Consider the following 15,692-nt stretch of genomic DNA (forward strand, 5'->3'; position numbering starts at 1 on the left):
ATGAAGGCCCTTGGTATGTCTACAAGGGGGTACCACAGGGAGGGGTCCTCTCCCCCGTATTATATATCATCTACGTCTCCTCGGTTGTCGAAAATCTCCCAGCCGAAGTCGTGGTCTCTCAATTCACTGATGATGTCGCAATATACACAAGCCAACCAACCGTAGCGTCTATGAAATCAACCTTTGAGGAAACAGCAAGAATAATAGACACCAACCTCAGCGAGATTGGACGTTCATTGTCTCCAATGAAAACGCAACTCGTGCATTTCCATCAAAGCAAAAAACCGCCCACACGCACAAGGATAAAAATCAATGACCACCTAATCCGCTGCTCTCCAGAGGCAAAATTTCTAGGAGTCATATTCGACCAGAGATTATCATTTAAGCCCCAGCTTGCAAAAACCCTACGATCCTCACTCAAATCCCTTAACATCATAAAATTCCTCAGAGGCACATGGTGGGGTGCTCATCCAGATACCCTACTAATAATCTTTAAATCCTTCGTTCGTTCAATCATCGATTACAGTTCATTCATCTCATCCCCAATCTCTAAACTAGACACGAATAAGCTTGAACGACTTCAGTACGCTGCGATTCGGTATTGTCTAGGATACAGAGTATCTACTCCAACTAATGTCCTACTTGCGGAGAGTAAACTTCCGCTCATTGAAAAACGCTCAATCTTTCTCTGCAAGAATTTTCTTATCAAAGTTCTGTCCAACCGCAATTCACAGGTCTCGTCGACCATTCACGCCATGATTGAGAATGACGAATTTATACCAAATGACAAAAAACGTATGATTAAAAAGTGCATACGAGAGTTAATCCAGATGATCAAAGAGTTGTGCATGGAAGATCATTTCAACATGTACCTGTACGAATACAGGACAATCGTTGCTAGTCCTGCTATTGAGGACGAGCCAACAGAAACCTCCCCAGAAATAGATCGTAGGCAACGAAATGCCATCAAAATTTTCACTGACGGTAGCAAAGAACCAAACGGGAATTCTGTGGGCTCGGCCTGTTTCTCACCGCGTCTCAAGTTGGCGAGATCTCTCAGCATCAATCCCCGGGCATCGGTGTTTACCGCTGAATGTCTGGCGATTGATGAGGCCATAAAAATCGCTGTCAACTCACCCAACCATGATTATATCATTGTAACGGACTCCCTCAGTGCCCCCACTTCGTTATCACGACCAACCCATAACATCAGAGACAATAAAATGTTACTAGAAATAAAAAAAACTGAAGAATTCAACCAGAACAATAACAATCAAAATAGCATAAAATTTGAGTGGGTTCCCTCGCATACGGGAATTGAGGGTAACGAGGAAGCCGACCGACTGGCCAGGGAAGCCACGGATTTACTCCCCAACTTCAGACTCCCAGTACCGTTTACCGACTTTAGGGAATATATGAAGAAAGAGTCTCTAGAATCTACCCTAGAAATTTGTATAGAGGAAGGGAGAAACGACAACGCCAGAGGTAACGGCAAAACATTTTTCAAGGAATTCTACAGAGATAGCAGAAAACCCTGGTTCCACAACAAGGAATATCGGCGGTCAACGATAGCATGGGTCAATAGAGCCAAGGCCAACCACTATCACCGTGCAGCCTCCTTGAAAAGAAAAAATTTTATAAATTCAGCTGAATGTGAGTGTGGTTGCCCTGACGAGGACATTGACCATGTTCTCTGGGACTGTCCTAGACACGACGCTCCCAGGTGTAGAATGTACTGTTCATTTGTGAAGAACCAACTCTGGCGTCCTTATAGCAGCAAAAAGATTCTAAAAGAGTTAGACCCTAAGTGCATTGAAATTATATCGACCTTTCTCCATGAGAGCAATCTGAGAGTGTAACCCTCCACAGAGATAAGACTGTCTGCTACGTAATGTAGAAAACACCAATAAGCTTTGTATATATATCATGCTGTATGAACTTGTAAAGTTTCGCGCATTAATAAAAAAAAAAAAAAAAAAAAAATGATAATTAACATTTAAATAATTAGCTTTGGAACGCCAAGGGGGATGCCCGCGATTTTCAGCATTTTTCCACCAATTAACACGTTTCGCCAATTATCCTGTAAACAAATAGGTTTACAACATTTTGTCAAGACGGTTTTTTTGCGAGAAATCCAATTTTACACATTAATTATCTTATCGAAAAATCGCGTAGATGTCTTAGTTTAATAATTAATCGCGGATTGTTGTTTACATTTTAAATCCAATTATTACATAAACAAAAGGATTTACGGGACCCACCATAAGACATTTGTTGTAGACAATTTGATTCTCTGATAATCAAGAAAACGCGTTTATTATGTAACGCGTTTATTATTATTTCGACAATTTTAAACATTAATTATGTAATTTAATCACCCCCTCTACCCCCCCCCCCCAAAGGATTGTCTTGAAATTGGCAATGATTGAGAGAGAAATATCTTTCCCCCCCTCTCTTCCTCACACTAGCTGAATGGAACGTCCGTCCGTGGAGAAGGGGAAGCACGCACACCGCTTATCCGCGGCACACGGACGTACAGCCGCGCAAAGCTCGCGCCCCATTGGCCGTTCTTTTCACCCCCATATCTCGATAGGGGTGCGTCGGAGCGAAAAGTGGAAAAGGACTTTTCGGTTCCAAACCACCCCCCAAACACGCCGGTGCACCCTTAACAATATCATAAAAAGGACCCTGTATAGATATATAAAAACATGCATTTACACACAACATGCATGCGTGTGCATTTATATATATAGATATATATATAAATTACGTGTCACGTTGTATGTCCGCGATGGACTCTTAAACTACTCAACCAATTTTAATGAAATTTGCACACCGTGTGCAGTAGGATGGCCCATTTTTTCGGATCCCCTAATGTTTGAGAGCCTATCCCGGAAAATGATTCTTCCATTAATAGACTACCCAAGAAAATTTTCCAAAAAAAATTTCAACAAATTGTAGTGGTTGCGCGAAGCGTTTTAAGTTCAAGTAAAATGTCTGACCTACTGGCGGTTAAGGGTTATAAAAATTAGGTAGAAGTTAAATACCCTCAATGATGGTCCCGTGTCAGGTAGTAGGAATGACCGCGGTGGTGCTTCGGGTATCGTCCAGGTAGTACCTAAGGGGCTTATTTCCGACATTTACGAAACATCAAAAATCAATTTAGAATTAAGCTATTTTTACGATTCAAATTTTGTTGAAATTTCTGTAAATTGATTAAATTAACAATGTCTATTTTGTAATAAAAATATAAATAATTGAGAGATCTTCATATTCGAAATTAAATTATATGCCATAACCAGTTTAACGTACTACGGGTTCAGTTCCTTTTCAGGAATGGTCAGTCCGGCAGGGCAAATTTTTTTGCCTAGGTTCCATTTCACTGTATACGACCGTCATAAAAGCACCGGATGAGTCGGCCACCTGTCTCTACACGAAAATTTGACAATTTTCTTTCCTGTTTTTCACCACATTGCATTTGCAAAAAAAAAAATTTCTTTCCTCTAAATGATAGTCAGATAGTTCAATGATCATCTAACTGAATTGAGAAGAATATCGAAAACTCCCGAAGCGTCGTAGACACCACCGAAAATCCCTAAATTGAACAGAAATTACGATTTTTATTTTAATAACAAATCGTTTTTATGTTGGGAGAAAAATCTTATCATACTCTTAGCCTTTCTGCCGGAAAGTGTACGAGAGTTCATAACGAAAGGTCGAGTCATTGTATTTAAAAAAAATTATTATTGCATTTGGTCTGTTCGTCACGTGTAAAAGTCCATAAGAAATGAAACCAGTTGGCGCAACCTCTAAAAATGTTTTTAAAAATCCGAAAAAATTCACATATGATCCTGATATTTTTAGCTATGTGTACCACGAATAGGCAGGGTGAAATTCGATTTCCTTCACTTATGGGCCATCCTAGTGTGCAGTTTGATTCAACTTACATAGTAGAATAGCTTACATCTTAATTTATAGTCCCAATATTATTTTATTGCAAGTTATTTGTCTAATATTTGATATACCCACATTCTAATCCGTTAACTCCAAATGATTTTAACAGATGGCGATCTCTATTAAGTGGGTTGTGTAAATAATCCATAGATGGCGGTGCTACGTGAAACCTACAAACATATCCCGTTGTTTGTCCGCGAACTACATCACCGATTTTAATGAAATTTGCACTCCGTGTGCAGTTTAATTCAACTTAAAAGATGGGATAGCTTACACCTTAATTTATAGTCGCAGTATTATTTTATTGCAAATTATTTGTCTATTATTTGACATTCGCAAACATTCTAATCTGTTAACTCCAAAGGATTTTAACAGTTGGCGATATGCATTGAGTGGGTTGAGTAAGTACTCAAGAGATGGCGCTGCTATTGAAACTTTGTGGCGGATCAGCCTCGACCGGAGTCCAGCCATACCGACGGAGGCACGCGCCAGCGCCAACGGCGCAAACAATTACTAGTGCCGAGGATGGATCTAGGGGACTCGACGAGGCAGCCATTTTAGTCCCTAGGTTAGATAGAGTCTAGCTCCTTTTGTGGTACGACACACGCGGCGTGGCCACGCGCTTCCCTTTTGTATCTTTGCTCACGTGCAATCAATAAACATAATATTTTATACATATTTGTGTGTTTTATGTGAGACCCACCATATCTCCATAATTGGTGACCCCGACGTGATTTGAAAAATTGTGTTGCGCAAGTGTATAACCTTTGTCTAGACGCGTACCACCCACACGTGCAGATCCAGGATGACGCTCGACCGATCGCCGACCCGTCAGGGCGAGTTAACGCAGCAACAACTGGCACAACACCATTCGTCGACCCAACAATTGCCGCAGCAACAACTGACCCAGCATCAACAACAGCAGCAGAGCCAAGCGGTGCCTGGCAGCGTCCCACCAGTGGCCCCCCACAGCCCACTTCCAGTGTCCGACAACACCAACACACTGCCAGGTGGCTTTACCAATCATTCCCTGCCAGGGTACTCTTCCTGCAGTGCCCAGGTCGTTGCTGATGCGCACGTCCAGGCAGTCGCACCGCTGAGGCTACCAGAATTTGGGCTACCAATCCAGAGATCTGGTTCATCCACATCGAGGCCCAGTTCGCCTCAAGGAATATTCGGAACGACAACACGATGTACTACGAAGTCATCGCAGCATCGAAGCCTGAAGCCCTCCAGGAAGTTACCGACCTGCTCAGGGCGCCACCAGCAAACGATAAGTACCCTTGGCTTAAGGCACATCTAATTAAACGGTTCAGTGACTCAGTTGACCGCCAGCTGCACAAACTGCTGACAGAACTTTCCCTCGGGCACCAGAAGCCTAGCCAACTCCTCAGGGAAATGAGGACCCTCGCTGGCAACCGAGCTTCCGAAGAGCTTCTCCGGAACCGATGGCTAGCCTTGCTCCCCGAGTCGGTTAGCAGAACCCTTAAAGTCGTCCAAGGGAATAGCACGCTGGACCAGCTAGCAGAAGCAGCCGACAATGCCATGGAGAATAACTCCGGTGGCTACGTCATGGCGACCAAGTACCAGCCTACTGTGCCTGAGGCTCAGCCTAGCTTCCCCTCGACTCAGGTCATGGCAGCCAGCAGCTACCATCCCGGCATTGCAGCCCCGAGCATCTTGGACCAGAGGGTGACTGCACTTGAGAGGTCGATCGAGTCTATAGTCCAGAGCCTTCACCACTTATCCATGAGAGTGGGCAACCCCTCTAGCAGGTCACGCTCACGCGCACGCTCTCGCCCACGCGCCAGCTCACCTACATCGCAATTGCAGCGTGGACTCTGTTACTACCATAGACGCTTTGGAGACAGGGCTAGACAATGTTCGCCTCCGTGTTCGCGATCCGGCATGCCTCTTAGTCAACATTTAAACTAGAGATGCTGCCGCCGGTGCAGGCAGCCTGCGGCAGCTCGGATTGAAACAACAATGCTGCCATCAAGAAATTGCGTTTATTTGTCTCTGACAGATCTAATGGCCAAAGATTCCTCATCGACTCAGGGTCTGTGATATCCATAGTCCCAAGATCCTGCAGTCGTCAACGCACCCCATCTGACCTTAAACTGTATGCGGCTAACAATACGATCATCGACACCTACGGCCAACTGCTGCTCACGCTTTGCATCGGACTTCGACGCGACTATACGTGGAATTTCACTGTCGCCAGCGTCAAGGTCCCTATCATCGGTGCGGATCTGCTTCTGCACTATGGCCTGCTCGTCGATCTTCGAGGTAAACGCCTCATTGATCCCACTACGGACCTTTCAGCATCTGGAGAGGTTCGCCCAACTAGCGTTTTCAGCGTCTCCACGGTCTCCAAGGATCCCGCAGCACTGTCTCCTGATGTTCGTCGGCTTCTGGTGAAGTTTGTAGACGTCACGAAGCCCCCTGCAGCCCCCAGGACACAAATAGACAGTCCAGTAGCTCATCACATCGTCACCAGTGGTCCACCAGTTGCAGAGCGACCACGACGCTTGGCTGGGGATAAGCTACAAGCAGCTCGTGAAGATATCCAGTCTCTGCTGCATCACGGGGTGATCAGACCCTCCAGCAGCCAGTGGGCCAGCCCAATCCACATGGTGCCCAAGAGACAGGGAGGCTGGCGCTCAACAGGAGACTACCGTGGTCTCAACCAGCGCACCGTGCCAGACCGATACCCACTACCCATCATAGAGGATGTTCTGCAGCGTTGCCATGGCTGTAAGGTCTTTTTAACCCTGGACCTCGTACGGGCGTACCATCAAATCCCTGTAGCCCAGGAGGACATAGCCAAGACGGCTGTTACAACACCCTTCGGCCTGTTCGAATTTCTTGGCATGCCTCCAGGGCTACGCAACGCTGCCCAAACGTTCCAGCGCCACATGGACAATCTCCTCAGAGGCTACGACTTTGCAGCTTGTTACATCGACGATCTCATCGTGTACTCCAGGACCCCTGAAGAACATCTCCAACATCTCGAGATCATCTTGAGGATTCTTCAGGACAATCACCTCAGCATCAACGCCACCAAATGCCAATTCGGCCAGGCTGAAGTGACCTACCTGGGGTACAAGCTCGACCATCAGGGATTCTCTCCTCCAGAGAGCAAGGTGCAGTCAATAATTGAGTTTCCGAAGCCTGATACCATCAGCGAGCTTCGTAGGTTTCTCGGCATGCTCAATTATTACCGGCGATGTCTCCCTCATGCAGCCCACAACCAAACGCGGCTCAACCTTTTGATCAAGGACTCCAGGAAGAACGACAAGCGGAAGATACCCTGGAGCCCGGAAGCCGAAGCAGCTTTCCTGCAATGCAAGCAGAAAATAGCTGCAGCAGCTCGAGTCAGCTTCCTCTCTCCCACAGCACCAATCACGCTCGCGACCGATGCATCAGACACCGCCAACGGAGCGGCGTTGGAGCAATGGGAGGACAACACCTGGAAGCCCCTCGGGTTCTTCTCGCGCAAGTTAAGTCCAACAGAGTCCCGATATAGCGCATATGACCGCGAGCTCCTGGCGATTTTCTGTGCAGTGAAATCCTTCCGACACATCCTGGAAGGCCGTCCTTTTGTCATCAAGACGGACCACCGGCCTCTAGTCTACGCCTTTTCCCAACGTCTAGAAAAGGCCTCCCCTAGACAGGTGGATCAACTGGGCTATATCTCCCAGTTCACCACCGAGATCGTGCATGTCAGGGGAGAAGACAACGTCGTCGCTGATGCCCTTTCGCGTGTCGATACTATTGACATGCCCAGGATCCTGAGCCCAGAAGCCATCCAGCTTGCCCAGGAGTCTGACGAGGAGCTCCAGAGCCTGTTGGGCAGGGAGGATTCCTCCTGCAAACCGCAACGGTTGGTGACTGAAGACCATCCAATCTTTTGTGACACGTCGACAGACTGGATCCGCCCTTATATCCCAAAGAGCCTTCGCAGACAAGCGTTCGACGTCGTCCATGCCGCAGCACACCCGAGCAGGCGAGTCACCACCCGTCATCTGAAGGAGAAGTTCATCTGGCCCGGCATCAAGAGTGACGCAGCACGTTGGTGCAGGGAGTGCATACCATGCCAACAATGTAAGGTCCAGCGTCACAACCGCATGGAGCCTGCGCATATCGGTGTCCCGGACAACCGGTTCGAGCATGTCCACCTGGATATCATCGAGCTACCTCCTGTGAAAAACCTGCGCTACTGTCTCACAATGATAGACCGGTTCACCAGGTGGCCTGTGGCTGTTCCGTTGACCAACATCGAAGCAGAGACCATCGCGACTGCCTTCTGGAGCCACTGGATCGCCCAGTTTGGAACCCCACTGCGCATCACCACGGACCAAGGCTCACAATTCGAGTCCAGGCTTTTCACCGCCTTTGCCAGAATGGTGGGAGCCAAGAGGATTCACACCACCCCGTTTCATCCACAATCCAACGGGATGATGGAACGCTGGCACCGCACGGTGAAGGCTGCGCTCATGTGCAATGCTCCAACACCCTGGCCAGACCTGCTGCCATCGGTCATGCTCGGACTGCGAACAGCTTTCAAAGAAGACCTGAGAGCCTCACCTGCGCAGCTCCTATATGGTACAGAGCGCCGAATCCCGGGTGAATTTTTCACCTCGGAGAGCTTACCAGCAGACCCGAATTTCTTTCTTGAGAAATTCCGTGACCATTTGAGACGGGTGCGGCCCACCACCACTGCCCATCACACCAAGGCACGATGCTTCATCCTCAAGGACCTGCATCACTGCAGCCACGTTTTCGTCCGTGTCGATACTGTTAAAAAACCCCTCGACCCGCCCTACACCGGACCACATGAAGTAGTCAACAGAGTGGACGACAGAGTTTTCGTCATAAAAATTAATGGCATCGCCAAAGCGATCTCTGTTGACAGACTCAAGCCTGCATTTATCGCTAAGACGGACCCAGACCTATCTTCCCAGCAGGAAGAACAGCCCATTCCGGAGCCTAGTCCACTCATTACTGTACCTGAGGAGCATCGCTCTACAAACATGGACCTACCGCTTAGAACGTACGCCAAAGTAGCTAAAATTCCCAAAAAAGTTTCGTTCCCTTCTCTACCCAGTCAGGTCACTGGGGGGGGAGTGGTTGTGGCGGATCAGCCTCGACCGGAGTCCAGCCATACCGACGGAGGCACGCGCCAGCGCCAACGGCGCAAACAATTACTAGTGCCGAGGATGGATCTAGGGGACTCGACGAGGCAGCCATTTTAGTCCCTAGGTTAGATATAGTCTAGTTCCTTTGGTGGTACGACACGCGGCGTGGCCACGCGCTTCCCTTTTGTATCTTTGCTCACGTGCAATCAATAAACATAATATTTTCTACATATTTGTGTGTTTTATGTGAGACCCACCATATCTCCATAACTTTTAGCAATATTGAGTCCCAACCTCGGGTAAAGAAGAATTCCACGTGTTGGATATTATATATATTGATTCGAAGTACAATCGTATGCGTATCTAAACGTAAATCAGTCGATCTCACTAAATGCTATGCCTGTCATGCATGCAGGAATCACAGTAACTAACAATAATAATAATAATTCATCTCCTTCCGGTGAACCGCGCTCAGCTCATGCCCTACGCATGCGCTTCGCTTGCGGCTGCGCATCAGTGCTGATCCCCTGCCCCGGCGCCATCGTCTGCCTGCCAGGCGGTGGGACAGGGGCGGTCTGCGCAGGCGCTCCGGAGCTCGTGGAGGTCGGAGTCGCCACAAACTTACAACCGTATCACGTTGTTTGTCCGCGATGGACTCTTGAACCACTTAACGGATTTTAATGTAATTGGCACACCGTGTGCAGTTTCATTCAACTTAAAAGATGGGATACCAGCTGTTATACCAGCTTTAACGTCTTTCTTTGTAAATATTAATTTCATTGTACTAAGGGGCTACGGTAGTAGAAAATCTGTCATGGGGGTCGCCATATTTTTTTTACCAATGGCATCTAGGTAAAAAAGCATGGTGATGACCCTGACTGATGTTCTCCTACCGTTCCTCCTAAATAGTTCAGTACAATGTAATACAGTCAACCCTCCTATAACGCGGTGAGTGCGTACCGCGTTATATGGAAACCGCGCTATAAGAAACTCGGATTTAACCGTACAAACCAGGCTTATTCGTAGCGCGTTGTATGGAAACTGTCTACCGTGTTGTATGGAAAACGCGCTACAAGAGACTCGGAATAAATACAAATCACTTCAGTCGTACCGCGTTATATGGAGACCAATAAATACAAAAAACAAGATAAATTATAAATTATTTTTATTGAATTGAAGAGTACATATAAGGAAAGGATGAAAAAAATGAAGCAAAAACTAAACTAAAAAACTGTTTTCCAACAAAAACAAAAGAAAGACTTTTGTAAAATGATGTAATCTTTCAACACTCATCCTCACTGTCAGATATGAGTCGCTTAACTCGCCTTCTTTTAATGGGCAAAATGTCTTCCTCACTTGGTTGATCTTCACATTGGTTTTGGATTGTAGCTTTTTTTTCTAACTCCACTAAAATCTCTCTAGAGGGAGCTAAGCAGATTCTTAACTCTCTTTTAAACTTTGCACTGCGCACCGTTGAATGATCAGTTTCAATGAAATGAAGTTCTAATTCTTTAGCCAAATTTAGCCCTTTTTTCACATCTTGTAAATCGAGTTTTGGCACCCATTCGTTTTCCTTATTTTCGTTTACCAATGCATTTGAGGTGTGTCCATCAATTAATTCCATCAGTTCTTCCTCATCTAAAGTTTCTTCCCCGAGTACTAGTTCTCTTACATCCTGATGGTTTACTGCAAATTCTTCATCGTTTAAACGAGAAGCAATGTTTACTATTTCTGTAACTGGGAGTGAAATTGTAGAATCATCTTGTATTGCTTGAACCATTTGAGGTAAAAGAGCTTTCCAACACGCATTAAGCGTTGATGGTTTAATTTCCGCGCAAGCCGATGACACGGTTCTAATACAATCTAAAATAGAAAATTCCATCTACACTTGAGTAAGAGTTTTATTTTCACCATTTTCTAATCTGTCGAAAATGGTTTGGAAAAGTTGGCGTGCATAGTACATTTTTAAAGTTTGAATGACTCCTTGGTCCAAAGGTTGTATTAATGACGTGCAGTTAGGAGGAAGGAAGACAATTTTAACATTTGGGTGGTCCAGTTCTATGTTGTGGCAACTAGCGTTATCAATAACCAATAAAACTTTGAAATACAAATTTTTTTCCATCGTATAGGTTTCCACTGCCGGGATAAAACAATTATAAAACGAATCCTTAAATAAATCTTGAGTCATCCAAGCTTTCTTATTAAATCGCCAGAATACAGGCAATTGGCTCTTATTAATGTTTTTCATTACACGGGGAGTTGAAGAACGATTTATTATCATGGGTTTTATCATCAGGCTCCCTGATAGATTGCTGCACACATGAAGGGTGATACGTTCTTTTGAAGGTTTAAACCCCTGAGCACGCCTTTGATTTTTCGAAATGAAGGTCCTAGATGGTAGTTTTTTCCAATATAATGCCGTCTCATCGGCCTTAAAAATCTGATCAGGTGAATAACCTCCTTCATTGATAATTCTAGCTAGTTCCAGCTTATAATTTTCGGCAGCCTCAACATCTGCTGAGGCCTGTTCGCCTTGAAACTTAATATTATGCAATGTGTACCTTTTTTTTAGTTTTTCAAACCATCCTTTACTCGCGACAACCGACTGATTTTCTAGCCCTGCATAAGAATGCCCAATATTTCTTAAATGTTCGTAGATTTTGAGTGCTTTCTGCTTGATAAGATTTCCACTGATAGGAATCTTTTTGGCTATACAGTCTTCCAACCAGATCATTAACGCCCGTTCCATTTTTACCATATTAGAATTTCGTGTGCGAGTAACACGTTTCGCACCTATCGGACAGCAATCTGCCACAGTTTTCCTTATATTATCTGCATTTTTCTTTAAGGTTCGAATTGTAGATTCATTCAAATTTGTTGATTTTGCAACAGACGATATTTTTTCCCCGCCTTCTAAACGATTTAAGATTTGGATTTTCTTTTCAAGCGATATAAACTTTCTTTTTAATCCTTTCCTTGTTTCTTTTGTGTTTGACATGATGCAAATCTAGGGGTAATAATTACTTTATTATTATTATATTAGAACAAATGAAGAATACTACTTATAGTATTGTGTAATGTTGTCCAATAATAAACCACAAATTAAGCAGCAAAAAGCTGAACGAATGGACGGTGCAGACAAAATTTTAGAAAGAATTGGTCATCAACGAGACGTACGGTGAAACAACTCTGATACGACTCAAACCGATGCCGTAAGCGGCTAAGACATAAGCAGAACGTTGTTTTTCTATAGGTCCTCCGGATCCACTCCCCCCGAAATGGCCATGCCCAAGAACAAGGTAAGGGCTTTGGAAGGGCTAGAGGCAACCTCCTTCAAAGAGGCGGCGAAAGGTGGCGGCAGGATGGCCATAGTGCCAACTGGCCATCCTGAGCTGTCCCTGACGAGGGAGCAGGCCTACCTGGTTCAGGAAGCGCTAGTGGCGGCAATGTTCGGGACTGACCTAGAAGGTCAGCTCCCGAGTTTTGACGGCCACTGGTTTGACGATGGCGTGCTATGGGTGGCATGCACGGACAGTCAGTCGACAGAATGGCTGAAGACCGTGGTGCCCACCTTGGTACCCTGGGAGGGGGCCTCCCTTAGCCTGGAGGAGAAGGAAGCGCTCCAAAAGCTGATCAGGGTTACGGCCTTTCTCCTGGGAAAACCCGTGGGGGCGGCTGTGGCCCTCGAGAGGCTGAAAAGGCAGAACAGGGCCCTCACCACAGGTAAGTGGAGGGTCTGAGACTGCCGGAGCGGCGAGGACGGGCTCAACCTGGTGTTGGGTGGGGACCCCCAGTCCCTAGAGGTCCTGCAGGGTCTGGGGATGGCCCCTTTCTACTGCCTCGGTCGGGCTCGTTTTTATGAGACCCCGCGGAGAGCGGCGGGAGGAAAGGCGCCCCGGGCGCAGCCAGGCCCAGTGGAAGCGGTCGCTGACCAAGGTGGGTCGGGGATCGCCGTGGATGGGGGCGGGCGGGAGGGAGCACCAAAGGGCCCAGGTGGCCCGTAGAGTGCCCCAGTAACTGCCAGGGAAGGCGTCCGCGTGGGTGAGGGAAAGGAGAGCGAGGAAGGCTCCCTCTTACGGAGGGACCCTCTTGCCCCTGCACGGCCTCCTCTGAGCGGACGCAGTAAAGGCCGGAGAGGAAGGTCGCCTCTGGCGAGAGGGGGCGCGGCGGGAACTGGGAGGGGGTCTCAGGGGACCCTCAACTGGGCCCTGCCGGGCTCATCCCACTCGAGGCCGGTAAGGGGGCCAGCAGGCGACCCTGCCTAACGGCCCACCAATGGCCAGGAGGGCGAGGGGAGATGGAGCAGAGGGCAAGATACAGGGAGACGGCTTAGGCTCACTGTTAGTCCACTGCTCCCAGATTAACTTGCAACACTGCAAGGCTGCGACTGCCCTGCTGAGTCGCAGTCTTACAGTAGAGCACACAGACATATGCCTTATGCAAGAGCCCTGGCAACACGGAGGCTCAGTAATAGGCCTATCTGGAGGCGAGGTGGAGCTATTCTATGCTCGGGGCGACCTGGGCCCCAGAGCCTGCATTGCTGTCAAAAGAGCGTGCGGAGCCAGGGGAATGGCCAACTTCTGCCACAGAGACTTGGTGGCGGTTGTCGTGAGACTTCGGGGGGAGGCCGGTGCGGAGGCCATCGTGTTCTGCTCGGCTTACTTCCCACATGACGCGCCGACACCTCCACCTACCAAAGAACTGCGTGATCTGGTGAATCACTGCTGATCCAAAAAGCTGCCACTCATCATAGGTTGTGACGCAAACGCGCAGAACGTGGTGTGGGGCAGTGAAAGATGTAATGACAGGGGCACTGCTCTTCTGGAATTTATGGCAGACGTGGACCTGGAGATCCTAAATAGGGGCTCGAGGCCCACGTTTGTCACCTCTCGCTGTCAATGTATCATTGACGTAACCATGTGCACCCGCCGGCTGGCGGAGCGATGCAGGGACTGGAGGGTGGACCGAGAGGACACACTCGCCGACCATCGACGCATCAGATTTAGTATTAAGGGCTGTGCCAAATCGCAGCAGGACCGCCTGCGCAGAAACCCAAGGGCCACCGACTGGGACTCCTTTGAGAGGAACTTGAAGGAAAGGCTCGGGGTACGACGCGTAAGGCCCTGCAGGGAGGACAGGTTGGAGGACGAGGTGCAAAGAGTCCACGTTGCCCTAACCGAGTCCTTCAAGATGGCATGCCCGGCTAGACGATGCAGGGAAGGAAACAAAGTGCCTTGTTGGAGTCGTGAGTTGGACAGGCTGAGAAGCCAGTCCAGGAGACTCGGGAACGGAGCGCACAAATCGAAGAGAGCCGAAGACTGGACTCTGTACAGAAATGTGCAGAGGGAGTACAAGAGGCTCATAAAACGATCAAAGGAGCTCACCTGGAGGACATACTGTTAGGAACTGGAGGCGCTCTCGGGCATCTCCAGGCTTCACAGGGTCTTCTCGGGGGGGCCCTGCACAAAGGCTGGGTGAAATCACGCTGACAAGCGGAGAGACCATCGCAGAACCGCGAGAGGTCCTGGAGCATCTGGTTCGCGCGCAGTGTCCGGACTCTACTATAGAGCATCCTGGAGAGTGCCCGGAAGTGGACTGGAAGCGAACAGGAAGCGGCGATCCCGATTGGGAGCTAGCCGCAAGAATAGTAACGTTGGACAGGCTGCGGTGGGCGGTAGACTCCTTCGAAATGTACAAGAGTTCGGGTCCGGATGCGCAGACCGATACCAGCATTTAGGGCCTGCCTAGCATTGGGCTACGTGCCTGGCAGGTGGCGGGAAGTCAGGGTTGTCTTTATCCCCAAACCGGGTAAATGCAGCTACGACAACGCGAAGGCCTACAGACCAATCAGCCTGAGCTCCTTCTTGTTGAAGACGCTGGAGAGGCTGGTCGACAGGCATATTAAGGAGGGGGTACTGAGGACTAACTAGATATGCTCCTCACAACATGCCTACCAAGCTGGCAGATCAACTGAGACTGCCCTGCACCACTTGGTGGGCACAATAGAAAATGCAAAGGAAAGGGGGTAGGACACCCTTGGTGTCTACATAGACATCGAAGGGGCCTTCGACAATACTTCCTTTGCTACGATGGAGAAAGCTGCGGCAGCTTTTGGGATCGAGAAATCGGTCATCAAATGGATAGCCGCCATGCTCCGAACAAGGGTTGTCCACTCCACCCTTGGGGACAGTGAGGTAAGGGCTACGGTAGGGCGGGGCTGCCCGCAGGGGGGGGTTATCTCTCCTCTGCTTTGGCTCCTCGTTGTTGACGGCCTCCTCACTGGACTCGAGGAACTGGGGGTAAGGACAGTCGCATACGCAGATGATGTGGCACTGCTGGTAACTAGCAGGAACGCGAGCACGCTACATAGCAAAATGCAGAAGGCGCTGGAGTATGTTCAGCACTGGTGCACATCGAAGGGCCTAAGTGTAAATCCAGGCAAAACGGAGATGGTGCACTTTACATGCAGAAGGAGGGGTGCTGTTAAAGCTCCCTCCATTTATAACACAATGCTGGAATTCTCGGGGGAGGTCAAATACCTAGGGATTTGGCTCCACAGGAAGCTCAGACGGAAAAAGCATATCGCCATGCAGACTA

The 15,692-nt window shown here is 48.1% G+C and overlaps 3 protein-coding genes across 3 annotated transcripts; 2 read left to right on the forward strand and 1 right to left on the reverse strand.

Moving 5' to 3' along the window:
- Positions 1 to 1,859, forward strand: LOC135171555 (uncharacterized). The gene is made up of 2 exons (XM_064138183.1): positions 1 to 13; positions 103 to 1,859. The coding sequence occupies exons 1-2, from the start codon at positions 1 to 3 to the stop codon at positions 1,857 to 1,859; spliced, it is 1,770 nt and encodes a 589-aa protein (XP_063994253.1).
- An 8,518-nt stretch (positions 1,860 to 10,377) lies between these two features.
- On the reverse strand, positions 10,378 to 12,288 carry LOC135171556 (tigger transposable element-derived protein 1-like). Its single transcript, XM_064138184.1, has 2 exons — positions 11,007 to 12,288; positions 10,378 to 10,958 (listed from the first exon to the last, which is right to left on the reverse strand). The coding sequence occupies exons 1-2, from the start codon at positions 12,091 to 12,093 to the stop codon at positions 10,378 to 10,380; spliced, it is 1,668 nt and encodes a 555-aa protein (XP_063994254.1). The 5' UTR covers positions 12,094 to 12,288.
- Positions 12,289 to 14,012: 1,724 nt separating this feature from the next.
- LOC135171557 (uncharacterized) lies at positions 14,013 to 15,025 on the forward strand. The gene is made up of 3 exons (XM_064138185.1): positions 14,013 to 14,493; positions 14,537 to 14,786; positions 14,866 to 15,025. Exons 1-3 carry the CDS (start codon positions 14,013 to 14,015, stop codon positions 15,023 to 15,025), a joined length of 891 nt encoding a protein of 296 aa, XP_063994255.1.
- The last annotated feature ends 667 nt before the right edge of the window (positions 15,026 to 15,692 follow it).

The sequence above is a fragment of the Diachasmimorpha longicaudata genome, chromosome 20 (genome assembly GCF_034640455.1).
Source record: "Diachasmimorpha longicaudata isolate KC_UGA_2023 chromosome 20, iyDiaLong2, whole genome shotgun sequence".
NCBI lineage: Eukaryota > Metazoa > Arthropoda > Insecta > Hymenoptera > Braconidae > Diachasmimorpha > Diachasmimorpha longicaudata.